The 27825-nt window shown below is 36.8% G+C and overlaps 3 protein-coding genes across 5 annotated transcripts; all 3 read right to left on the bottom strand.

Annotated features, from left to right (window-relative positions):
* Window positions 1-221: 221 nt before the first annotated feature.
* On the bottom strand, window positions 222-3101 carry pde6gb (phosphodiesterase 6G, cGMP-specific, rod, gamma, paralog b). 2 transcript variants are annotated; one of them, XM_055042727.1, is made up of 4 exons: window positions 2996-3101; window positions 1623-1840; window positions 1488-1528; window positions 222-1399 (listed from the first exon to the last, which is right to left on the bottom strand). In XM_055042727.1, exons 2-4 carry the CDS (start codon window positions 1766-1768, stop codon window positions 1323-1325), a joined length of 264 nt encoding a protein of 87 aa, XP_054898702.1. In that variant the 5' UTR covers window positions 1769-1840; window positions 2996-3101; the 3' UTR covers window positions 222-1322. The 2 variants fall into 2 exon arrangements, with proteins under 2 accessions (XP_054898702.1, XP_054898701.1); XM_055042726.1 differs by having other exon boundaries at window positions 2976-3092.
* Window positions 3102-7523: 4422 nt separating this feature from the next.
* oxld1 (oxidoreductase-like domain containing 1) lies at window positions 7524-11299 on the bottom strand. 2 transcript variants are annotated; one of them, XM_055042724.1, is made up of 2 exons: window positions 10899-11299; window positions 7524-8267 (listed from the first exon to the last, which is right to left on the bottom strand). In XM_055042724.1, exons 1-2 carry the CDS (start codon window positions 10986-10988, stop codon window positions 7866-7868), a joined length of 492 nt encoding a protein of 163 aa, XP_054898699.1. In that variant the 5' UTR covers window positions 10989-11299; the 3' UTR covers window positions 7524-7865. The 2 variants fall into 2 exon arrangements, with proteins under 2 accessions (XP_054898699.1, XP_054898700.1); XM_055042725.1 differs by lacking the exon at window positions 10899-11299 and adding an exon at window positions 8930-9315.
* A 5499-nt stretch (window positions 11300-16798) lies between these two features.
* gprc5c (G protein-coupled receptor, class C, group 5, member C) lies at window positions 16799-27486 on the bottom strand. Its single transcript, XM_055043243.1, has 5 exons — window positions 27345-27486; window positions 22885-23905; window positions 19883-19983; window positions 18982-19107; window positions 16799-17557 (listed from the first exon to the last, which is right to left on the bottom strand). The coding sequence occupies exons 2-5, from the start codon at window positions 23870-23872 to the stop codon at window positions 17525-17527; spliced, it is 1248 nt and encodes a 415-aa protein (XP_054899218.1). The 5' UTR covers window positions 23873-23905; window positions 27345-27486; the 3' UTR covers window positions 16799-17524.
* Between the last annotated feature and the right edge of the window lie 339 nt (window positions 27487-27825).

The following is a 27825-nucleotide window of genomic DNA, read 5'->3' as shown; positions in this document are numbered from 1 at the left end:
TTTACATACTTGTATACAATACAAATTAAGAGCAATCCTCACTGTACATTTGTTTTTTTTTATTCGCTTTTGACTCTATTCTTTCCACAGTATCTCTTTTCATTTGTGATAGAGGTGGAAACATTTTGAGGCTTTATAAAATGTTACCTTTCCCCCGAGAGAGATTAGGTTTTCTTTTTTTCCTAATGATCTAAGAGGTTTATTTGAAGAAACAGATTCAGTTTTATTTTACTAATTTTTTTCTTTATTTTTTTGTTCCATCATCCTGTAGAGAGAACAAAGCTCCATTTTACATCTTAATAAGCTTTTGTTGTTAGTATTTATTCCACTGATCCCTCTGCCTTCTTTCACTCTTTCATTAATAATCGTCTTCTCCTCTGCAGTGATGTCATTGGTGTGAGGACGACAAAGAGGATTTGGAGATGAATCATAGGCAGAGTGATGGACGGCAGATGAAGGACAGTTTACAAATGAAAAATGTCCTACTCTAGGTAAGAAAAACAAACGAGCTACAATGATGAGCTTCAAAACACCAAATACAAACTCACAGGACACTACAGTGTCATGTGGAAGTAGGAGAAATGCACATGCAATGACATAAATCAACATCATACAAGGGAAATTTACAAGGTAGAAGGGTGATTCTGGCCTCATTAGAAAACACAACCGTAGAGGTACAGTGATAAATTGTGATAACATGCCAGTTTTTGAGCTGATGTCAAAGTGTTGATTTGTGCAGTATAAAGGACAGTTTTATTTTGCATCATGGGGCTTTGATTATTGTTTTTACGCTTAGCAATGGCAAGCTGGTGTCTGCTCTCTACAGGATTCAGGTTCGGGATTTTATGTGTTCGGATGGAAGAACCCTCTTAAGATGTAGCATGAGGCACCGAGGCACGTGAAACGGGAGCCCACTTGTTTCACGGGTCTGTCACTTAAACTCACTGTGAGGCCGCCTTGCTTGCGTAGGTTTCTTGCTTTTATCCGTTTTCAGGACAGAAGAGAAGAGAGAGAAGAGAAAGCAAAAGAACAGAGAGCAGGCATAGATGTTCTTTTTTGCTGGTGGGGGAGTCACGGAGCAGATCTACTGAGTGAAGTTGTAAAAAAATCTAACAGATCCTAAACAAGCAGATGTTGTGTAAGAGTTGGAGAGTCCAGAGTCAGAGAACATGCTTTTTTTTGGTCACTTTTTTCTCTTTTTCCGATTTTTATGTTTGTTACAGTTCATTATTTTGGTTTTTTGTTTAGAACAGTTCCATTTAGAGGTTTGGGATGGAGCCTGAGGCAGGTGGTTGGAAACACTCGGCCCATAATGGGAAGGCTCAGATGATGCCATACTGGGCCAGCTCGTGCAGCTCCAGGTGGTTGAAGGCCTCCCAGGGGCAGATGACGGTGATATCTGGTGATAGAGGTGGAAAATATGAAGTTGTTTAAGCACCTTCTCAATAGCTGAACTGTTCTGATTTTAAGTATTTCTGTAAACTTACCTGTGCCCAATCCCTCCATGCCAGGAATGTCATCTCCAAAGCTGAAAGAACACCACAGGTTACACTTCAAAGCATGCATCCTTTTTTTTTTTTTTTGTAAGACCTGAAGGAGAAAAATCTTCAGTCGAGACATACCCTTGAATTCCTTTCTTTGGAGGCTTACTCTTGAACTGTCGGGTCTGCCGCTGCTTGAACTTGGGCGGGCCCTTGCGAGGAGTGGCAGGGCCTCCGGTTACACGGGTGGCTGATTTGATTTCAGCTTTGGGAGGCTCAAGATTCATTTTGAGCACTCTGAAAGGACGTGTGCAGGTAAGTCTTTGGGTTTCTCAGAAGTGAAGCTGTCGTGATGAAATCTATGGAAGTAGAACTCATGTTATGATTTGACAGAAACTGTCAACTCGGTCTCCTTTCCTGCCTCCAAGTCCAGTTTGATTTGATGTAAGATTTACTGTCACCTCTATCTGACATTATCAGCTCTAATCCTCTTATGGATCTGACGCTTTCCTGTAACTGAAAGTCCTTGGGGGTCCACGCCGCAGACTGTCCACCAAAGACGACCCAATTTCCTCTAATCCCTGGCTCAAGATAAGATGTTCTAACCCTCTGCATTTCAAGCTGGTTGCACTCATGTAATCCTGTTAAAACAAGGACGACTGGCAGGAATTGCTGAGCTGGGCACTGAGGGTCTAATCGAACAATCTGTCCCTGTTACAATGACTGACTAATGTGGCTCTTTACTCTTAATGTTGCGGATGGATTGCAATAAAAAGGTGCAGAATTTGAATGTCAGTCCATAATAGTAAAGCTTATATCAAAGAGAAACCTTTTTATGATTTTACAAATGTGCTTTGGGACAATTTTATGTAATATAAGGTGTTATATATTGTTTTTGTAAAATACCCTGAATAAATAAATACATTTTGAAAATAAAATATGGTTTTATGTCTTTGCTGAGCTGTAAATGCAACACTCAGTTTGCAATCCCCCCCCCCCCAAAAAAAACAACTGGTACATCAATATTTGTATTTTTACAATACATAACATTTTTTCATCTGGAGAAAGCATTAAAATTTCCACATGCTATCTTCTGTCTATAAATATTCTAATAAAACGTCCAGTTTATTAGATTTATTAATTTAGTTTGTTAGATTTATTTCATTTGTGTAGTACCAGTTCAGAAGAAAGGACAACCCAAGATACTTTACCATAAAAAACAAGTTCAATTTATATAAAACCGAAAATATATACAATTTAATCCAATGAAATTCAAAGACAAAGACGGTGTGAAATTAAATGAGCTACATTCTAATTCAAACTTAAATATGACAAAGAAAAAACAGTACAATTAAATGTATTATATCAGCTGGTAAAATTAGACTATGTTTTCTTAAAGTCTGATAATTTCATAAATTATCTGCAAATAAGAGATAAATGTGACTTCCATTCATCCACAGATCATCCCCAGTTTTCTATGCTTAAAAAACCCACCTGACTTCCAATGTACTCACCACCTGATTGATTGAAGCACAGCCAAACGAGTGGATGTGGATGCAGCACTGCTCAGTCTAGCAGATGAGTGGACTTCTATGCTAGGCTTGCTGTGAGGGCTCGTTTGGACCTCAGGGACTCTTATAACCTGACTCCAGCGGGCGATTATGAAGGCGCCGCCTCCAGACTCTCATGACAACATATCAATTTTTAGGGCTTGAGGTAAACTGAATTTTTCTGGGTTCAAATACCTTTTTATCTTAGCGCAGTTTTGATTGTGTTTTGTGAATTTTCATGTTACTTTGTACACTAAATCTGTAATGACTTTAACCGAACACTTCTGCCTCTTGTTACAGAAGAGTTAAAAGGGGCTCATCTACAGTCAAGAAATCTGTCAAAACCTTGTAGTCTCTGGATTATATTATCATTTCTATAACATAATTTGCTGATTTTTAAAATGCTTTTTTTTTTTATGGCTTTCTCCCATTTTCACACGCTGTTATATTTTGTAGGAAATTTTTATTAAACTTTAAGTTCCAGAAATGTCTCCAAGGGCTCTAGAAATTTCACGTCAACACTGGGACAGTAATTAAACTACTGACCGAAGACAATGAGGATGCAGGACAAGATAACACAGACCAGATTATGTTCATGCAGATTATCAATGTCACAGGAAGATTACTAAAGCCATCAGAATCTTCCCTGGCTGTTTGGAATGCAATTCTCCAACATCTGCTGTGTTTATATAGAAAGTTTTCCCAACCAAACTGGTATTATTGCGATTTTAAAACCAGTAGCACATTTAGGAAAAAGTTTCATCTCCTACCCTAAGAAATACTCAACAATTTAGACAGACGGAGAGGTCGCAAATTAGAGGCAGATAGTACTTTATTATCCATTATTAAAAGAAAATAAAAATGCTGTAGCTTTCACATTCTATGTATGAGTTGTTTTTTTTCGGATCATCTATAGATGGTCTACAGTGTTATAGATGGTCTATAGTGCAAATAGACCATCTATAACATACTATTCACTCAACAGACGTTTGACTACAGCAACAGAAAATAAATAAATTGAAAGATATTTTTACAAATAACATTCTTCAAAATGTTTTCAATTGTATCAGACATAGCAGTCGACAAAAATGAAAACACAAAAATATTTGAATCTTTACTTGTTTTATTCATGTGCAAGCTAAGGTTAGCAGTGGAGCTAAACTAGCAGTTAGAAGTTATTGTGCTGTATTTGTGTTCAGTTATGAGAGAACTTCCAGATTTGTTATTCAACTATCTAACAGGAAGCTTCTTAAAGTTGGAGTTTCGACAAACCCTGACCTAGAAATTGGCTACCACTCAAATAAGCGAAAGTGACAATAATAAACAGTTTACTTCTGACATCATGTGTCCTAGTACAGTAACGGCAGACATTAACTTTGCTGAATGGTTGTGGACATGATCTTTTAGTGGTTGAATTCATCAAAAGCTGAAAAATATGTTGTCTTCTTGCACTGCTAATAGTAGTTAAGATTCCTCGATGAAGACAAGTCAATGAAACATCTAATAGACAATTGTGAGGGTCTTTACCAAATCTGATTTCTGACTTTCAGTAAAGGACAAATGATAAAAAAGTAGCAAAGAAAACATCCATGATTCATTTTATTTTTGCAATATTGTCACTTTGTTACTCTGGCTTTCTCCCACAGTCCAAAAACATGACGGTCAGGTTATTGGTCTCTCCAAATCGTCCTTAGATGTGTGTGTGTCTGTAGTGCTCTGCAATGAACTGGTGATCTGGTGTACTGCCTCTCACCCAATGACTGCTGGGGATAGGCACCAACCCCTTTGTAATCCTGCAAGGACAAGCAAGTAGACAATGGATGGATGAATGAATGTTTCTTTTGTTTTGCTCTGAATTTTTTTCCTTGCCTTCAGGCTGTCTGTGCAGCTGACTTGAGGCCTGCTCTAATCCCTTAGCAGGACGGTCAGAAGAGAAAATATGTTTGACTCTTCTTTGTGTTACAGAGGTGAATGGATTGTGTAAATAGAACACTTATGTCAAATATAAAAATGTACATTATTCTTATAAATAGTTTATTTTTTTACACTGCCATAATGTGTGAAACCCTTTAATCCACCAGGACAGAAACAAAATATTCTCATATCTCAAATGTCTAACAAAATCAGAAGACTATGTCAACCTGTCAAGGTTGTGGTTTTATGGTATCAGTTCAACCAAATCATCTGCAAAAAACATATAATATACCAGTAAGTACCCTTGGCTTTTAAAGTTACTGACAAGCCAAGATCAAGACAGGGGCTTTTTTATTTTTGCAATATTGCAGGGCCTTGATCTTGGCTTGGTCTGTTTCATTATACAAATAATTTCTCCATTTGAACATCTTGAACTCTTCCCATATCTCTGTCATTGAATTGCTGGATGACCAAAATTGTAGAACACAACTTCAGATATATTTGTTTTTATCTGCTAAGCGTTAAGTTATTTTGTTGCCAGCGTTGAAGTTGACAACAACCAAACGTGAGAGGATTTTAATTATTTGAAAGCACATCCACATAGATTTATGCCATGTAATTAACACACACTGCCATGACGCAAAGTGAAACTGGAGCCTCGGCATCAGTGATAATCTGTCTTGACTTTATCCGACACTGACAGAGTCATCTAGTTCAGACTACTGTGTATGACCAATAAAATCCGATGCATAACCCTGATCAGGGCATCACTGTGCAAGGCAGAAGCTGCAGCACTGATCACTGTATTATTAACACCGTACAACTGTATTGTATTACTACGCTAGTGCTCACTCAGACTCAGATCAGGGTCACCGTTACCTTGGTGATCTGGATGTGATGCGCTCACCAGCCAAGTGGCTGACAGACGTCAATAATGGCATGTGCCTCCATCAGTCCTCTAAGTCTTATTAACATCAGGAGAACATCAACACTTGGAAGATAGATAGCCTATTCGAAGTGCAAGTCAGTGACACAGAAAGGGTTTTCAAAAGTTAAATGTGTTAGAAGCTGGATTTTACAAGAAACAGCAGGGAAGCAAACAATGACAAGTTAACTGAAGTTAACTTGTCATTAACTTCAGTGAAATTATTGACAAAAATCCAGAAAATATTTCAGTAGTCAGAAAAACTTTCACTTGGTTTAGGACTCCCTCTAGCGGTCACTGATATGTTTGATTGTTTTGTAACCTATCAGAAGAGCTGTATAGATGCACTACTAAAATTTTAAGGCAGGGCATCATGTTTTAATTTATTTGTATGTTTATGAAGAATTCTATAGTTTAAACTTTTGGGGGTTCTCTTATTCTTATTTGTCTCCTATTTGCTCATATTTAAAAACTGAACCAAGTTTTGCTGGCCATAAATTTTTATGGCCAGCAAGAAAGGCTGAGTTTATGGGATAACTCAGCCTTGTTGTTGAGTTATTTCATAAATATGAGACACACACTGCTTCAACATTCTTCAGGTTTTGGCTCCTTGAAGATAATGTTCCGATTTTCAAGCAGGCTTATCATAAGCTACGGCCAATCAATATCTTGCTGAAAATTACTTTAAAAAAAAAGATTTGCTTCTTTTTGGGTAAACAGGTTAGTTTCAAAGATATTTGTGGGTTAAATATCTTTGAGACAAAAGAACTGAGATGTATGTAAATCTCCCCAAATATAGCAACATTACTCAGTAGTCATAAGCTTCCCACAAAACGCTACTTTAAAAATTCTAACATATCCCTTGAATAAAGCTGACTGACATATGAATGACCATGAGAAGATGACCAGCTTAATGTTCATAAGCCTCAAGTTCGTGGCACATTTTCAAACTTGTGAAAATACCACAGAAATACAGTCCCAAAATTACTCTCATCATTCCCACAGTCATAAAAACATTTCACTCAACTTAACTAATAATTCAGCGACCACTTAAAGACTCAATGCATTATTATACAGTTTCTCAATAGTTATGAAAAACATTTAAACAAGACAGTGGCTTCTGTTGTGTCAAGATGTTATAGAAGACAGTGAATTCCACATCACTGATCCCAAATTACACTCCATTTCCTGTACATCAAAAGTAGCACATGTACTTCAAAGAGAGGACTTCCACAATATCTAAGTGGATCTCATGTTTAGACACATTTAATACATTGTTTAATGTGTTAAATCAGCATACATGGCAAGATAGAAAATTGTGAGGAAGCAGCTTTTAGATGAAAACTCCGTCTACTGTGTTTCGCAACCACTTCTGCCAAGTAAAGCTACGGCTGACCATGAAAATGCACTGACATTTCCTGTTTTGAGGTTAGAAAGTGTGCCATTTTTGCAGCCGTCATGACATATTTCTTGACACACACAGCTCATGTGAGAAAACCCTACCTGTTCACTTGCACAAGTTATTTTTCAGCCTTTTTACTGTTTGAACTATCCAGATAGTTAATTTTTTTTTTGTCATAACTGACCAGTTTGTTTGGCTTTTTGGAATTTTTCTCTGTGCACAAAAGGGAAAAAAACGTAGGAACCCTTCAGTTAAAATAAATAAATAGAACAAACTTTAATGAAAAAAAATCTCTGAGAAATATACTAAAATACAATATAATAAAATTACAATAAAATTACACACAGCTGATTTTCAAAAAAAGTGCGTTTGTGAATTAAAGAAACTTTCCGCAGTAAAAACTTTACACAACTTAGAGAGAAACATGCATCATCATCAAAGGATGTTTAAACATTTTCTTGTCAAAACTCTGTGGCTGCTTGCAAAAAAAAATAAAAAATACAACAGAAGTTACTAATTGAGCTTATATTAAACCCATAAACTGAATAAAAATCTGACCAGATGAGAGCATGAGTGAGAGTCCATGGAAAGCATCACGTCTTTTTCAGCAGTTTGATCTCCATCGTAAGATATGCCTTGAGATTCTCATCAAGAACATTTTCCTCTATGGCAGCGAGCGCTCTATCTCCTCCATCATGATAATATGCCAGGAGCTGCTCCGCATGTTCAATCCAAACGCAGTTATGACAACCACTCATGCAGCAATGGGTGGGAGCAGGTGGGGGTCCTTGCTCAGGAGACCAAGTAGAAGAGGAGTCTTGGCTCTGATCTAAGGAGGCGCTGTCAGCCAGGTCCGTCATTGCAGAAGGAGGAGAGGATTCTGGTCCGGCTGGCAAAGAGCGAATGATGCCACTATGAAGACAATGTCTCCATAGATGTAGAGGACAGAGATTGAAGCGATGAGCTTTCATGTGTAACAAGGATACAACAAAGATCTGGAAAACACAAGATTGCTTGAATTATTTATCAGGTTTTTTTATTTCAAATGTGAGGAACAGTAAAAAAAATTCCAGCAGTTTATTAGTTGATTACAGATAAAATGAACCAAGTCTGACTTTTCAGAGATTAAAACGCTGTAAAATGTCTCCATAAAAATATGCTCTGCTTTTCATCTAAACTAAATTTAAAGGCAAGATAGACGACTATGATTTTCTCACAAACACTACTTTGTTTCTTTGGCCAAGAAAATAAATTACATACATACATACATAAAGCTAGTAAATGTATCTTAATGAGATACATATAACTTTCAGATTTTCTGAAAAACTGAATTTTGGGCTTTATCAACTGCAAGTCAACCTTTATTAGTTACTTAATTGTCTAAGTATAAATAGGATATACATTGAATTTATGTTTACATTTTAATCTCTCTGATCTTAGTTCATATTTCTGTGTACAAACTGCTAATGCTAGTCTGGCAAGAAGCAAACTTCACTGAAGTGGAAGATTTATACGTTTCAGGCACAATTCTTTTGAGGTAATAAGATTAGCAATAAAACAGTTTTTGCCTGGGAAAGTGAAAACTGATGTAACTGAAACGTCACTAAATTGATTCTAGTATAACAGTAATAAAGCAGGTGTTAGCTTAGCATCCAACCTTGTGTAAAGACAACGTCGACCTCCCGGATTTAACCCCGAAAAAGAACATCTTCTCGGTCTGCGGGTCTCCCGGTTACATGGCTGTTGCTTTCATTTGCTTTTATCCGCCCTTTCTATCAATCTTCTCGCTTCTGTGATTAAATAAATTCAGTATTTGGAACCTAAGAAAAAACTGTGGCGTCACTTCTATTTTCAACTTTCACCTTTCACAAACGCTTGTAAACACAAGCTTTGGTTGGTCAATAGAAAATTATATAACCAATCAATTTCTACTCCTTCATTCTTTTTAACCAATGGGCAACTTGAATCGGTCGATAGGCGGGCTGAACACGATAAACGCCACTTCTCTCGAGTGGCCGCCAGATGGCATCATTTCCACATCTCAATTTATGCTCAAGTAAAGATCAAATAGTAACACAAAAATATCCAAATCAGCTTAAATGTATTTTTTGGATTTGTGCGACTGAGCATATTATGTAAATCATATATAAATACGATTTGTATATAAACAGATAAATTTTTCAAACCTATTTTCAAATATGAATAAGTGATCTACATCACCAAAAATGTAGTCAGTTTTTTGACAGAGATCATAATACATATGAGCTTCATATTCTCTCATTGCCATGAAGTACGTAGCAAGTGGCACTAGTTGCAGGGAGCTGAATACGTCTGAATATGTCTGATCAAAACAGCATCACTAAGGTCGAGACAAATTTTTTTATGACTCGCTGTCTCATATATGTAGTGTTCTTTAGATGCATTGTACATTTCATTCTTGTAATTACTGTCTTTAGTTCTACTTAAACAAACTCAACATAAAAAAGATTTTCCATTTAGGTTGGTTATCATTCATCCTCTGCTGCTTTTTTTAAAATTATTTTGCCTTGTTTGAACAGAAACACAGCTTTCTGAAGTCTGAGGTTCCATTCAAGACTGCTTTTCTCAATGAAACTTTCAAAATGTATGAAAAAAATATAAATAAAAGCATTCAGTATGTGACTAATAAAAAACTGGATTCTGTTGTGGTAATCTTTTGAGGCTACTACTGCACAGAAAGATGTAGAAAATGGGCTGAAATTAGCAGCAGTTTTGTCCAAATTGGTCATATTGGTGTGAAAAATGTGTATTAACCCCAGAACAAAAACTAAAGTTTGAGCTTTTAAGAGCCCATGGTCTTAAAAGGCCATGGGCTTTTAAGACACAAGGCTTTTCAGGCCACTAAATTATTTATAAAGTAACATTAGGAGAAAAAGTCAATATTTTGGGTGTGACCATCACAAAACCCAAATAAAATGGTGTGTACAACCGAAACACCCTAGAAAACTGGTTCAGTCTAACCAGTTCTGCAGGGAGAAATGGGCAATATTTCCACAAACTGTTGTGGGAAGCATGCTCCAAACATTTGACCAAAGTCATACAGTTTAATATCCAATTCTACAAAATAATAAGAAAATAGTAAATATTGAAGATTACTCAAAAAAGATTTAAACATTCCTGTGGTATGGACAAATAATAATAAAAAACTAACTCAATGATTGGAAAAGGGAAAAAAAAGCTTTAATCCTAACTAAACTCAGACAGGGATGGGGAAGTGGCTATGTGTGTTTTTACACAGTGTATGTAAATGTCTGCTTTGTTGCAATGAAAAAAAATTGCTGAGGAAACTGCAGACCACATGATGGTTCCAGTTCTGATACAGGAAAGGGGAGCTCCACAAAGATTCTGTAAAGAAAGTAGAAACCTCTGAAAAATTAGCAACCCTTTTAAGTCACTGACTGAAGTTCAAGCAAACTGGGTCTGAAAGAGTCTCTGTTGAACTGGTTTTGGTCAGTAAAGAAAGCAAACCCTCCTCTGATGTGGTATTTCTCTATTAATAATGCCAGCCACATCAACTGTTTGAGTCAGTCAGCAAAACATGTAGAGGTGAGTGTGTGTTTGTGCTGGTGGCTGACTTCCCCACAGACCTCATTGTTTGTGTCCATGGTGACAAGCTGTGTTATCTCCCCTGATTCCACCCAGAGGACAGGAAGACAGGAGCTCACACAAAACTTCATACCTCAGAGCCAACCACAGTGGAGAAACAGTCAGACATCAAAGGATATCTGTGCAAACAGAGGAGTGTTCAAGGAAATTCAAATAAATCTCACACAGCACACACACACACACACACACACACACACACACACACACACACACACACACACACACACACACACACACACACACACACACACACACACACACACACACACACAAAGAAAAATACAATTTACACAACAGAAAATTTTTGTCATGTAAATGAAAATGTATTTTGCTTAGCTTTGAGAAACAATTTCTCGTGCATAAAATTATAATGCCTAAAGAGATTGTAAAGAAATATACAGAAAAACTGCAAAGCTAATCAGTTTTCAAATACACTACTCGAGCATATTCATTTAGTGTTTTAAGAGTTTTCAGTTATTTATCAGAACTCTTAATTTATTGTAGATGTTCTTTAATTTCCACAAGCAAACTGTCCATACTGATTTGGTCAAAATCTGTCCAAAGCAGTTGTTGATAGTGGTGATACGGAAATTCCCCAGGGTGACACTAGAAGAGGAGAGACTAAACATTATGTTTTCTAAAAAAATGATGTGTTTACATATCAGTTGCATTCTGAACATTTAACAATTTTAATTAGTCATTGTAGAGTCACATGTTAATGTAAGAAAAATTCTGGTTGCATTGTGGACACATTGTTGGATGCTGTTTTTCTTGCAGTTGTTCAAAGGAAAAAAGTCTTGCATTTCAAATGCAACACAGAAATGAAGCAAAAGCATAATGTGCCTCAGTTTGTGTAGCTCAGGCTGCAATTTAAAACTTTCAGACATGTTTCAGTCTTCTGGTATCCTTCAAAGTCTTCCTGACAGAATAACAGCACCAGCTTTGTACGAAGTGCACAAAGACTGCACTGTATGCTGCCAGAGAGCTTTTATTAATGGGTGAAACAGGTTGGATGACGACTTATAACAATCAGGAGAAAAATGTTTGTGTTTGAGAGAAACTGCAGAAAATTCAGAGTGTATATGGCAAGCTGTTTTAATGTATAAAAATGAGAAGAATATTGAGAAAATACAATATGGCTCAGGAATCACTGCAGTTTGAGAAATCTTTATAGAAGTTTTCAATTTTCTTCCCTACCGGCTGATTTCGTTTGAGTTTTTGCATGATGCCTCAGAAGAAAGCAACATTTTTGAGGTTTTCATTGCCAAACAGTTGTGTATTCTGAAGTGGAACTAAAACCCTGAAGAAGGTTTTCCACCAAAACCCAAAGCATCCCATCATTTTGTAAAACCTCATACCCAACTGTTTGAACCGACTCATCAAATTCTCTAATGACTCTCACAGCACAGCTAAAGCTTCCCCCTCAAAGGATGCGTTGATAACAACAAACAGAGTCACATGGGAAACATCCAATTAAACATGAGCAATGAAGAGATGGTTTGCAGGGAACAACAGGAGCTCCCAGGAAGTACAACAGGAACACTTATCTGGATTCTCATGAAGGAGCACATTCGACACTAAAGTCCAGAGTGTGATGATCTGCTTCCTGGTGACTTTAATCTTCTCTTCTGGTTTGGAATCTATTTGGTTAATCAGGCAAACATCAAAACTGGTACTTGTTCTACCTAGTTCTACCAGGTAGAACGAGGCTTAGGGTTAGGATTACCTCGTACTAGGTAGAACTTGTTCCTGTCATAGCTAAACAAATCGACCGATGACGAGAGGGAAACATTTGCATTTCCTGCTGCTAGATAAATACCAGGATTTTATGCATAAAGAAGAAAAAAGAAATAGGTTTTTGTTTCTGCAAAGGGCCGATTTGTTTTTGTTTGGAAGATGCATCATGACGCTCAAGTTTTTTCCTTTATGTTTCAGTGGCCAAACGTACTTTAATTCATGCGCCACATTTTGCCTCAATGTGGGCATTCAAAATGACCTTGCGACAACCGTGTTAGTGACTTCACCGTATGTTTACCCTGCTGGTAAATCATTCTCCAGTTTGCTCATAAAGTCAAGAGAAGGTCTGTGACAGTGGAGAAACTGCCGCCAGCAGAATGCATCGTGTGTTTTACTCTGAGGGGCTTCACGTGGGCTGACCAATCAGAGGCCTTCAGGCATTGACCAGAGACACTTTTATTTGTTGTTGTTGTTGGGGCACCAGCATGTTGTCAATGAACAATATGCTCACAAATAACAGCTTTGACTAAATCATTCATGCAGCTGAGAGCTGTAAAATTGTTTGTCTGGAGAAAAGCCTGCGGTGTTGGATGCTGTGGTGGTTTTGAAGCTTCTCTTTAGGAGGAGGGTGGCTGTTATTTTGACTTCTGCACCACATAGGTGCCGCCGACTTTCCTGTGCTGAGTTCATCAGTCTTTGCCAAGATTAATAAAATTAAACAAAAAAACAAACATTTACTCAACTATTAAAACTCGTATTTACATTCAACAGCCACATTACTATGTAGCACCACAAAAATGACTGGAATACCGAAACGTTTGAAAATAGTTAGATAAACTTTAGAAATATGTACTGGACCTTGGAAAAAAAAATATATTTGTAGTTTATTGAACCTTTTCACATTTTTTAGCACTACAAATCCAAAGTTTAACTTATTTCATTGACAATTTTGCTGTGTTCTTTGGTCTCATGGTGTTGTTTGTTCTCAAAATGCCTTCAAAGAACAGCTGTACTCATCCAGAGGTTAAACTACAAACAGATTTTGTATGCACAATAAGTGAAGGCACTTTTGTTTTTGAGTAAATGAGTCAGAAATCTTGAATACATCTGCGACAAAACAAAGACTTGAGTTCATTTTTCTTCAATTTCCCAATTTCACAGTGCACTGTCACTATTCACTCAAACCATCAAGGCTTGTTTATGTAATGACAGCATGCCAGCATGTACATGTCTTATTTCTTTGCTCATGATGTAAAAAAATAAATTTGGACCTCTTGTTGGCAATGCAGCATTAGAACAAACCAAACAACAGATTTGAATTCTCCCTGGAGCTCTGGTAAAATGTTGACACACTGAAACACTCACTGGGCTTGGTGTTTGAACTGGTTATCGAACTAATAGTAGTTTCTGGAAATTTAGCCTCACCTTCTCAAGCTCTCTTGTAATATGGAAACAACCAGTCATTGTACACCTTGCTATCTGTGTTGGCTAAGTAAACACACTGTGTAAGGATATTAAAGTAGATGCAGCTTTTAGTCTCATATTTCAGCTGTTTATTTCCAGGTCTCAATCACAAACTGTGTTTGTGTTTCTCTAAGTGATTGCACAAGCTGCTCTGCTTGATATCAGCAGGATGCAGGCTTCAGCTCCAAGCATCAATTAGCTCACAGTGAGACATCCCTCACACAACCAGGCACAGCTGTTCTGGGAACCATGTATTCCCTTCATCTTCCCACAGCAGCAAATTGCTGTTAAGTTTAGGTTATTATGGTTTAAAACCCAAACCATAATAACATCACGTCTTTGACTAGCCTTCAAATAATATTCCTCCTTAATTTTACAGAAAATATCACAACCAAAAATTCTATTTTAATTGGAAATACTTAAAAAGTAGACAGAAGTGTGCAACTCAAACCTTCACAGCGCTGTGCTATCCATGATCTACCTTCTCGCGATTCATTTCAATTTCGTCTCAATCTAGTTTATTTCTGCAAAATCAGCCAAATTTATTCTCTGCCGGAAATTCCTTTTTATTTTTTTACTTTTTACAGATAATTCAGAAAAATAATTTGTCCCTGTTTAGGAACAGATAGATAAAATGTAATTATTTATATTAATTACGTTTTCAAGTTAAACTGTTTTCTTAAGAGTGAATTTTTTTTACATGTAATTTAACATAGTCCTACTAACCACTTTACAATGTGGACACATTTGGGGGAGGGGATTAAATATAGATAAATGTGTTCCCTATACACCTGCAAACCAAATATAGCAAGATCGTTCAGCTGTTTATTTACAACAGAAAGATCTGACTGGATATAAAGGCAAATTTAAAAGAAAATTATTTTTTTTATAACCATTGAACGTTTCACTTATCTTGTCCCCAGCAGGAACTTTCTTTGCATGACTCGTTCCTCCTGACGAAAACACGTTACAGACACAGGCTAAAAATAGAGACGGATTGTTGTCCCCTCATCTCCTGGAGACACCTGAAGGTTATCAGGCCACAGCAGGTGGCTCCGGCATGAATCTCTCCCCACAACAGGGTGTTACGTCAGCAGCAAGCAGCCTGAACTGCTTTATTGAAGACAATGAAAAATGAGGCTCCAGATCTGTTGGAAAACATTGAAACTCAAGCATGATTACGTAACCAGGCGACACTTCGTAACTGTTGGTGGATAATAATGTGTTAAATATTTTAAAAAGCTAGAAGCTGGCTATCCCAACACTTCATTGCTGCCTCCAGCTTTGACTAACTGTCTTTCCTACTTCTTAAGTCAAATTTTTCTCTTTTCCGAGTATAGAAGAGGTGGCAAATCCACTCTGTAGACATGAGGGGGTGATGTATGTGAGCGCTAGTGCTGAGCCATGATGAAGGAAGAATATGGGAGTGAAATAGATTAAAAAGACACCACAGTCAGTGGTGAGATTGAATCTATTTAACAAGCCTGATCCTGAGACCACAATCTAATTTTTGTGTGATTTGGGCCTGATTTCCAGTAAAAGAAACACTTTTTGCTTCTGACTATGTCACGGAACTAACAGCATCCCAGCCTCAGCCAAGCATCCTTACTGTGAGGACGAGGCTGACAGTCCCTCAAGATTAGAGAGAGAGGGGAAGATATTTTATTAATTAGATCAATCACTACAGATAATGATCCCCCATTCTGAAGTGTTCTACAACCACCATAAAAGCAGGATAAGCTTTATCTATGCTGAGGAAGTGCTAACTGAAGCAACAGTGGCACAGCTTTTCTTGTTACCTTCTACAAAAATCCATACATGATGTTAAACTTGAGGCAACAATTGGTCTATAAAGGCAGGTATTGTTGTAAGTGAAGATTTTAGATAAGTACATTTATATTTAGCTTGTTTATATGTTATTTTTAAATAATACATGATCAACAGGAATAGAGTTTGCATAGTTGATTTGCTCCCTTGAAACTATTCAATATTTACTCTCTGGGTAAATGTACGATGGGTGAAACTGGTTTGCTGCCTGCCTGTCAGTCACAATAACACCACACAATTTTGTCCGTCCTCGAAATCACTGAAAACCCTGATGTATCATTCACATGGCCATTTACAAAAATATTTTTGTCTGTGCTTGTGTATCTTATCTTCATGGTGGTTATGTTGTTAAACAATTTCAGGTTCATTTTTTTTTCTATATTAATTTACTTATGAAGTTGGACTCGAAAGTGTCATGATGGGGATACTTTACTGAAGGAGAAACTGGCCAGCTCTCCAGCACAGAAACCAGGAATTGTGAATTCTACCATGAATAAGAGTCTGTTTAAAGAAATTCTGAGACGTGTAAAAAAGAAAATAAAAAAAACTTGAAGCTGAAGCATAACAGGACCCTTCAATAAGACAATGATTCAAAACCTACAATTCCTTTTTACCAACATCACTTTATATTCTAGAGATAAATTAGAAGTTTGATATGTGGACAGTTCCAGATAAAGACATGAATATTTATTAGGGTGTCTTATTTTTTTATGACTAATTAAAGTAATTTATGTTTGTAAAATTACTTATTTCCATCCTGTCAGTGAGCAGGTGCTTTGGTGTTTTTTTTTCTCAACTGTCCCTGCATTATTTTCAGACATAATAAGAAAGAAGCAAATTAACAAGACGACCATTCAGTTCTGAAATCTCATGATTGCTTGATTGGTAGAAATTTAAAACAATTAAACAACACTCAGCAGTACTTTAAACAGAATTACAATCTACACAATTACAATACTTCCATGCAGTGCATAACTAATGATATTGACACAAGCATACTGTATTTACAATAATAAAATTTTGTGAAGACATAATTCATGGCATTTACTCCTACAATCGAACCTAAATTTCTGAAGCCATTAATCATAAGCACTTGCAAGTGGATTCTTTATTTTGGCTGGTGGAAAATGATTCAATGATTACATAAGTGTGAATATAGAGTACGTTGTGTCCCAAAAATTCTTGCACTGTCAGCACGATCCTGGTGCATCTGTGTGTTTGCAGCTGAGAGCTGAAAGTTCGTTGTCAGCAAATGGTGTCTGTTGCAGAAAGTCTTTGTTCTTTCTGCAACAAAGACTTTGTTGCAGAAAGCAAAGCTTCATCTCTGGGATTTCTCCTCTGAATTAAGCCCTCTACTGTCTGACACCCAGTGGTCCACACAATCGGTCAATAGAGGGTTTATCTAACCACCATCACTGGGGTGATCTAACGTTCACCTCCATGTGCTGGGGCCCATGGGGTTCCTCTTAGAGCCAGCTTAGGGAACAGTGAAAAACAGCAAACAAACAGTCAGCCAGTGCAAATGAGAAGGAATGAGACAAAATTATAGCAAATGTCGAGTTGAGCTGCAGGGTAATGATCACCAATGGGGCGTCCTATGCAAACCTTGACCCTGTAGAGAAAGACAGAAATGTTAGAATTCCTGCATAACAAACGATATTATTGTATGATTTGTGGTTATTTATTTATGTCAAAGAACAAGACATAAAACACAACTCTGAAACTGCAGCCTTCTCTGTGGTCTCAGATCATTAATGGGAAGGATATCACCAAGAAACTTTTATTAAAACTTCAATGACCCATTTACTGATCACTGATTGCATATCAATTCTTAGTAATATACTGAGAGTTAACACATATTTGGATAGTTTATATTATGGTCTGTTTTAATGTTGACAGCAAAGCATGTCACATCTGGTTTGACTTTGATTACTAACTGATGGTTAATGATTACATGTGTCCTCAATAGACAGTCTGCTCATTCAGTTTCGGTCATTTCACACCTTAAGTTGTCACGAGAATAAAATAGATACCTTGTAACAACACTGAGTCTTAATAACAGTTTCAAAGTATATTTAATAATGTCCTCATAAGTTGTTGTATTTAAATTTGATTAACTGATTCTAATCAATACTATCTAACATCAATTAATCTGATTGATAATCAGATCTAGTCAAAGTTAACTAGCATATGTTAGTGGAAATAAGTTTGTAAATAGTGTTTGCACAAAATAATATAAAGATAAATTAAGTATTCATAAATAGGAACTTCATAGCACCTTTTGAAATTAAGTTATCTCACATAACTTAAATGACCCATTTACTGATCACTGATTGTATATCAGTGATCAGTTTATCTGTTTTGGTTACTTGGATTGTTACCAACATCTAGTGAGAATTTCTTGTCAATAACAATGTTAGAAATATTTTCACTATGAAAAATTGTGAAATGTTCAATATTTATTTTTACCATCTGTATAGTACACCATGTTAGACTTTGAACATGTGAGTTCTAACAAAATAAGACCATACATTTCAACTGTTTAACAGATAAGCTTGTTAATCAATAGAAATGTAAGGATTGTGGATTTCAACAGATCTATATAAGCACTGGGTTTTGTTAAACAAACCGGAAAACTGCACATTTCTCAGAACCTCTTGATTAAACTTGAAGATATAGAGACTTAATTTTTCAGTCAGCCCCATAAAAGGCAGATGATGCGCAATCAACATCCCTTTCTTCCTGGAATTATTTCTTCTATTTGATCAAGAAAAAATATGTTTTGAGCACTGCACAGAGCAGGTATGAGACACGAGGCCTTGAAAGAAGAGACAGCTCAAGGTAAGGAAAACAAAATCCAGACAAAGAAGTGATTCATGGTCAAACTGCAGAAGAAGTTGCCATGGACACAGTAGGAGCTGAGAGAGCGACATGCTCAGAAATGCAGAATAGGAAGGCATCTGGAGGGCAACAAGAGATAATGGGGACTGTGAAGAAAAGGAAAAGTGTCGGGGGAGGAGAAGAGGGTTGACCTACGTTTGTCTGTGAGCGTGAAGTGTTCCCAGGCTCAGTGTGTGTTGAGGGAGTACTGCTCCCGCTGTTGGCTGCAGAGGCCATGGAAGCTCTGGGAATGATCATGTCAGAGGACTGCTCACGTTGTTGCTGTGTGAAGTCAAAACAAGAGCCATAAGAAAAATAAAAAGCTGTTAAGATGCATTCTCTATTACCCCATATCATAATTGATGCCATCTTTTCCAGCTCAATTACATAATAATCCTCTTTGTAGTCGTCCTGCATTGTAATACATTTATCTGCTATAATTTTAGCATATTAAAATTTTTAATATTTAAATATCTAAAACAATGGCAGATTTTTTACGGTATCAATTCATGTATATCGGTAAACAAAACCAGATGGTTTTCCAAATAATTCGGTCTCTATGGTCACTCATATAAGTAATAAATGCATTTAAGACGTGAATTCAGCAGCCGTCTCGAATCATGTTGTAAAGATTGTAGCTTTTTCCAACATGATATTTAGCTTTTCAAATCTATGAAGTAGCTTCTGTTTATCTAATTGTGTGAATATTTATTTTTAACATTTATTTTATCATATATAACCACTGCCACTTACTCACTGATAGTTGTGTTTGGGTTTGCTTCGATCTAATTAGTAGGATAAGCGTTACGGGGCAGCTGTAGACAAAACAATATTTCAGCCCTTTTTCATATACTGACATGTGTCTGTTACTATACTCTGAATATTGTCCATCTCATTTGTTTTTTTTCTGTCACTTTCCAACAAAAGAATTCTTTCATAATCCGATTTCCATATTTATTTGCCTACAGCCTGAAAAGACTAGGTGCTGGTTAAAGCTTACTTTGCAGCTGCCAGTCAGATGACATTCAAATGTGGCTTTGGAACATTTAACACTCACATTTCCAACTGTTTTAGTGATGAGAGCCAGCTCAGTTGGTTGGTAGACCGAAGCACGCATCTGACCAGTGTAATTACTATACGGAGACACAGGCTTGTGTCCTGCAAAGAAGGCAGAAAAACATTAATTGTACATTTGCTTTTGGTGGTCTTCCCAACAATTGCTACTTTTTCACACCTTATCGCATCAAACGTCAAACAACTCTGCCTCTGACAAAATCGTTGCCACGCCCTGTTCTCAGTGGAAATAGTGCAAACCCATGACGTGATGTATCTAGTGGGAATTGGATGCAGAGAGTCGGGTGATAAGATACTCATTAAGGAGGGTGTCGACATCTGAATCAAACAAAAACACTGCCAAGACCTTCAGTATCGGGTTGAATTTTTCAGGCAAGGTAACAGGTGTCATTGACGTTTCCTGATCTCGAAGAGAGAAACAGAATGTGTGAGGAGTTAATCATTAAGGATGCCGCTCTGTGCTGTACACTACTCAGAATTAACTAATGTAGTTAATAGTTTGTCAAATTAAATATGAAGACATCAGTATTTTAAAGAAAAATTTATTTTCAAGCTTTTGTTCCAATTTGACCTGCTACTGTTTCTGTGCACAGAAGCAGGTCAAGTTAGATTTCCTTTTTTCATGTCTTTCAAACAGCTTCATGGGCTGACTACAGTAGACGTCGAATCGCATTGGTCAACAAACTAAACATTCGCAGAAAATACTTCCAGGAGGTATGGGTCAGTTACATTCTAAATGTATACATGTAACCCCCACCCCAAAAAAATCCATTAAATTATATTGTAGAAGACAGTGACAATCAGTATATCAGCAGGAGGAATAACTGGAGTTTCAGTTTCTGTCTCATGTTATACATTTTTAGTGCAGATACCATAAAATTGTGAAACTGTTGCTCATTGTTATCCTACTTTTTTAAGCAAATTTATTGACATTTATTCTTTGATGTTTGTTACTTCTCGCAGCTGAAGTCAAAGTTTGATCAAGTCAGGAAACAGAAGCTGACACTGAATTTTATAACTATATAGATGCAATATATCCTAGATATCCAACAGTACAATTCTTTTAATATAATCTGAAATTTGTCAGTTATATAATCTGAAGCTTGATAAGTTTCAGATTTTACGGCATATACAAAAATATTTTCCACTATAAGATATGTAAAGCAAGTCATCAAACCTTGGCGCCACTGGTGAATTTGCAATATATTTCTCAGATTTATATATTTGCCCAGGTATTTCTGCAATGCTGTGGAGAAACTGCAGCGTATCACATTCTGTGTGGTCATCATGCAGATAGAAAACAATTGTCTCAGTTTATTTTCTGTTTGCGTTGGTGTTCTTCCAATAGTCGCATAACGCACAGGTCATTAAATGAAATCTGATAAGTATGTGGACATAAAGCCTTAATAGCAAAAGGAGGAGACGCTGGGTGTGAACGATTCATCATGTTTTTGTACTTTACCTCCCTTCACCTATTAGGGTGTTTAAGAATAGAAAAATGTCCAGTCTGTTGGCAGGGTCAGTATTTGCTTTGCGGAAACCATAAACACCGCTCATACAGATGAATGTGAGGTTATCTGACATGTTTAGTAATATTTACTGGTTAGATAATGTCATCAATCACTCAGGAAAAGCACATAATATGGTCATGACTCATTATTTAAATAATGTTAGGCGTTTCTTGAATCATTGTGTTGTTCTTGGACTCAGAAATAAGGTTTTAGAGAAATTCACTGATGCTTTTTATAATGAAAACAAGCAACAGGTCACAATACGTCAGTAAAAGTTAAATACAAGTTTAATGTAAGTTAAAAAATGTGTTATTCAAGACCATTTATGAAATTTAGTGCAATAGTTAAACTTTTTTTCTTGTTTGGTTGTTGTATGTACATACAATTTATACATTTTATCTTATATTTCTATTTAGTTTGCTATAATATCATCTGGACTTCACGTTTAACCAGAATGAACAGAAACTCAAACTTTATTCTGTGGGTGTTTCATGTGATAACCCAACACAAAGTGCAAGCATTTCGTGTCACTCCTTTGGAATGCTTCTACGAATTTGTGAGAAGCATAAAACTACCCAACACTGATTATCCACCGTACCATGCCAACAGCACAATCGTTGTTGGTGTTGGTGTCCTGCTTTTATTTATGGGAACAGAGAAGGTAATTTAAAATCAACGAGAGATGAACTGAACCATTTGCAGGCAAATTGAGGAAGAAATCACATAACAGGATGTAAAAAGTATAACCCAACAGGAAAATGATGCTAAATATACAGCCAGAGCTACAATAATAGATCAGCATATTTATGATGTATAATGACTTGATCAAAAGTTTGACCTAAATCCAATTGAGAAGTTTTTTTGCAGCAAAACTTACAAAAAAATCTTCACATATCTCTCTTGGGTCATACCTGAAGTTAACCGGAGCAAAAAGTAGTATTAGGTCACTCAGGTGAAAACAAAAACCACTACATATTTTTTTGATTATTTGTAAAATAAAACACACATATTCAAATTATGCAATATATTATGCAATTTATTGTGTTTGGCTTCCACCCAAAATCCTAATAAGATATGCTGAGATTTGATAAAGTTCAAGTTGTGTTAAGCCACATTCCCAACACGTGAACACAGTTCATGGCTTTATTTTATTTGTAAGTTGTTGTTTTTTTGTGGTATTTAGTCTTTCTGATCAAGTTATTTTACTTCATATTTGTCACTTTTCAGAAGATTTTATGTATCTTCAAAAACTTCTGAAAATATTTACCAATTGTATAGAAACTGAAAACCATCCTCACCTCCTTTATTGGCCACTTTTAATGGAATTTAATAAATTTTTTGTAATTTCTTTTTCAGTCAAAAGATCTGTGGTTTCTTTTGACAGATTTGCTACTTCCTAGGATTCTGAATTCAAGAGTGCCTGCTATAAAAATTCTTTGAACAAAAACTTGGAATAGATATAAAGACCACTAACCTTGGCCTGGCTCATCCATGGAGAAAGCTTTATTTTCCATGAACATTTTCTGAGAGTTGTGCTCCTTCAGGATCGTCTCATATCCGACTCCCCGGTTTGTGTACGCGTTCTCCTCGTAGTCTTCTTCCATCTCGCTGTCGCTATTAAAACAGCAAATCTGAGGAATGGTGTAGATGATGATGAACACCCAAGCATTTGCCACCAAGGCGATGGCCAGGGTCGGGTCGTCCCACGTCGGGCCTCCAGTCTGTTCATTCCCATACACGTACATGACGATCCAGGCCACCCAGATGCCCACAGAGATCAGGCTTATCACCAGAATGAGACCACCTTCCTTTTTCCATTCTGCATATTTGCCCGCCATGATGGGCAGGCCTCCTATGACCGTAGCCAGGATGAGAACCATCACGTAGATCAGCGCCATGACAAAGTCCTGGTTGGCAATGTTGCAAGGTGTTGCAGTTGCTCTGATGGGTTCAGTCGTGGCATTGACAGGAAGCAGTGGGTGGCGAACGACTGTGATGATGAGCCACTCTGTGTTGATGACGACCTCCACCAGCCACATCCCCAGCGCTCCCAGCCAGAGCACCCAGCCCCGGGGTCCAGCATTCCTCCTGGCCAAGATGTTCAGCCTGATGCACTGCATCAGGAGGCAGGAGAAACACCCACCAAACAGCACCCCAAAGAGAAATCTTCTGGAGGCACAGGTGGAGAAGTTCTTCCCCACAATGAAGGCGAATGTCAGGCAGAAGAGTCCAGCAGTGCAGAACAGAAAGCTGGCCTGAAGAGCCAGAGAGTTTTTATAGTTGGGGCTTTTGATGAAGGGCAGACTGGCCAGAAGCGAAACAAAGAGCACGAAGGAAAAGACGACACCAGCTGCTGCAACGGCCTCTACCACAATGCCCCAGACAGCACTGAAGCTGCACAGGTTGTAATAGAGGGAGTCCAGGTTGAGGCCACAACCCTCAGGGGTCATATTAGCAGCCATGGAGCCAAAACCACGTTGTGGATGGAACTGTGCCTGTTCAGAGAGAAAGACAGGGAGTGACCAAGAAGGGTCTGATCTGGGATGATATTAACTCAAGACTCACTATACGTCCTCAGAGATAACTCTCATTAAACACTCTAGTCTTGTTGAAATAGAATTTTAAATTAGCACAATAGTACACAGGCTAACCTTTACGTTAAGACAAACTTATATAAAGATCCAGGCTGGGGCAGCTGGTGATTCTCTGAAACTTACATAAATTTCAAATCAGAAAGCAGTCTTATACTCCCTAAGGAGTGTTTCAGACAGGGAGTGTATTGGCTATCAGGACAATAAATTCTTTACTCAGGGTTGAATAGTTCAGGCAAACATTAAAAAACTATAGAAGTCCGTTACAACATATAAACAAACATATTAATATATTTCTTTAAGCATGTTTTGAATTAGTTACTTCTTAGATCCAAACTTATAGTCATTTTTTAGCATTAGATTTTGTTTCAGTAAAACACAAAGACGTTCTAGTTCAATCACTGAGGCAGAAAACCAAAACAGGCACAGGTCGTTAATTTTCACCGAGGGAGAGTTTGCAGGAGACGCCTGGTACGCCAAAGACCCAGTTTGACAATCCATATAGGCTATCTGCCTTTGGGACTGTTTAGCACGAGATAATAAAATTAACATTAAGACAGCCCTCACAAAGGAAAAACACACCTCCTAATGCATATATTTAAATTTAGAGAAAGGCACAGGCTTATAAAAGTTTTCGTTTGCAACAAAAAATTTGAATTGCTTTCTGCCCGAGTTCGCAATTTCCAAAAAATGCTTTTTCTGTCTGTACTTTCTGTCTTTACTTTCAACTCGTGCATTTGTTTCTGTTTTGTCATGTCTTGGACTTTTGATAATCTAGGTGAGATGCTAATTGTAACATTCTTCTTGCATTGATTTTCTCTGGATAAAACTCTGGATATCTGAAGTCTGACGTCGTATGATTGCTCTTTCTCCCTGCGCATACTGAGGCTCAAGAATCCGGGATCAGAGGAATGAATTAACGAGCTAAATCAAGTTATTCCTCTTTTTTAATTCTTAACAGTCTCCACCCAACCAGTCAAATATTCAATCTATTTGAGTCAAAACACACTTCCAGTCACACCATCCTGGAATGTTTGATTTTAAAATATGTAATCAGAAAGATATGTCACTGATATGTCATCCACAAACCACAGAAACCAGAGAACAAGAGGAGTTTCTCCCAACCCTGAGGTTAATCAGTAACAGGCTGTACTGATACAAACTGTAGGCTAAATAAAAAAAAACTGAGTTTCCCAATTAAATCAAAAAACAATACTGTTTAAAATCATTTCAAACATCTATACAAAGATGAATATTTGCTTTGTGAATGAACAGTCAAGCTTTTTGTTCTTCTGCTGATTGACCCCGTTTGTCTTCGTCGGATCCAATTACACTGAACTCAGATCAGTCTCAGAGCTGGATCGACACAAGTGTGGTGACGGAGGTCCCATCATTCAATCACACCAAGGATGTTTCTAGAACAAAGATATTTTATGAGATATTATATTCTTGCTGTTTCTGCTGACGTTTGTACCTAGTGCAGAGATGACCCAAGGAAAAAATACATTCAGGAGATGACTAGGTAGGTAAAAGCAGTTAACTTGACACAGTTTGTGGAACAATAAAACTAAAAGTACAATGCTTTTGTGGAAATACGCATGTCGATGTATATCGTCTGAGGCCCCTATTATTCTAAACTGAGACTTAAATTTTAGACTTTCTTCAATACAGCAGGTTTGTTAAATGGAACTGCGGTCACCAAATATTTTTAATCATACTGATATTGATTGATGCTGCCATGGAACCAGAATCCATAAATCATTTTAAAAGAAGCAAAAATATAATCCCAATCATATTGCTTGGTTGTTAATTACATTTTAATTAATGTCCAAGGTTTTAGGGTCATTAACTAGAGCTCATATTTTATCATAATTTCCTATGCGCGGTTCCACAGTGTCTCTGCTGTTAGAAAGATAAAGCAACACATGTTTTATAGTATTTTTGAATATGCAAGGTGGGAAACCCATGACTTTGTGGGGTTTTTAAATGTCTAACATGCCACTGCATCCATCAGTACAATGAAATTCAGAAAGATTAGATAAAGTAACTCAGTGGAAGGGAAGCTCTGTGAAAACTGAAACCGGATTAAGGAGCAAAAAAACTGTACAGAAAAAAACAGAAAAATGACATCAAATACACAACAAATAAAATTAAACATTAAATCAAAAACAGATAGAGTGTAGAAATAAATACTCGTCTGAATACAAATATATTCTAGATGCAAATGTGGTTAACTGGTTGACAATTTGGTCCCGATTGGATCAACACCATGACAATGATCCAAACCACAGAAGCAAATCTACAACATATTGGCAGAAGATGCAAGCAAACAATATCCTGGAATGGCTTAGTCAAAGTCTGGATCTCAGCTTGATTAAGAGTAATGAAACTTCCTCTACAAGGATGATGGAGACCGATCAAGTCAGACTGTTGCTTCTTGTGGTCGTCATAGGGTGTAGCTCTCCACATCTCTTTGTCAGATGAGGAAAAATAGATGTTTAACTCAGTTTAGATTGATCTTTTTCTAATAAACAATGACAGTGTTAAACAGTCCTGCTTAATTTGTGAAGAAGTCATAAGGAAAACAAACAAAAAAAAAAAATCAAAAGAATTTAAGCAAAAACAACTAATTTCTAATAAATAACAAGTAGAAAGTTGGTTGGTTTCCATGCAATTAAACATGTAATCATATCCAATCATGTTGATTAACAAAAATAAACATGATTATATAAATAAAAGTCAGACTTAAACGCTGTAAAGTTAGACCTATATTAAAAAGTTAATGGAAAGTGTAACCCGTTTTTTTTATTCTGTATTAATTACTCGCTATACTTAAAGTCAACCAGCATTTTGAGAACATGGCTTAAAATAAAACATAACACAGATCAAGAATAAAAAGAACCACAGTAGTGAACAAAATCACTTCTGAATTTAAATAGCATTCTGATTAACTTTAAATGTATTCCATTCATAAAAATTTTACATTCATATGTCTTATATAAAACAAAACAAAAAAAGCTTAACATAAGCCAAACCCTTGAAACAGGTCCGAAATAATCAATAAACTGAAATTGTAATAACATGGATTAAAACTTGAAGAAAATATAAAAAAATATGACATTAAATCTACTTCTCAATGTCGTGTTGATTCAAAGTAAATACTTTTGCCTTGATACCGAGACCCTTTATACAGACACAGCTGCTAGAGCCCGTCAAACACAATTAGAAAAACAAAACAAAACAAAACAAAAAAAACACGTAAACCTAAAGGCACGCTCAACTAAAAACTAATATTTCTTTAAAAAGCTTTCACGGATTTATCTTACTGCGAAGTGAGGCTTACCTGGATGTTGTCAGTAGTTTTTTTTTTTTTTATCTCTGAGGGAACTGCTCAGCTTCACCTGAAACAAACGCGCCGCGCGGTTGGACAAAAATGTCTTCCGCTGGAAAAAGAAGTCCAACAGGGAGCTGTGGCGGACTGATACGAGCACACGCCACTACATTTCCACGGAGAATCCAGGGGATAAAAGTTGGAATCTGCCCCCTTTTCTGTGTGACACACACACACGAACGGTCATGTTTCTTTTCACCGAAATGTCCAATCTTCAGTAGGACGCCATCTTTTGGTGACGCAATAATTAAGTCATTTAAAATATGCAGGCAAAATTATGGTCTTGTGCAGAAGGTAGGCAGATAAACTACATGGTTTTAAATAGTTGAAGCGTCCCAAAAAGTAAAAATATGTTAATGGTACCTGAAAAAAAAAAAATTAAATTACAGAGCAACAGGAATATATTTTTTTTCTGAACAACTTCATAATGTCG

Source organism: Poeciliopsis prolifica, unplaced genomic scaffold, assembly GCF_027474105.1.
Source record: "Poeciliopsis prolifica strain line A6 unplaced genomic scaffold, Auburn_PproV2 SCAFFOLD018, whole genome shotgun sequence".
In the NCBI taxonomy this organism is placed as follows: Eukaryota; Metazoa; Chordata; class Actinopteri; order Cyprinodontiformes; family Poeciliidae; genus Poeciliopsis; species Poeciliopsis prolifica.
Note: the sequence above shows the minus strand (reverse complement) of the source record. Positions and strands in the feature narration are given on the sequence as shown.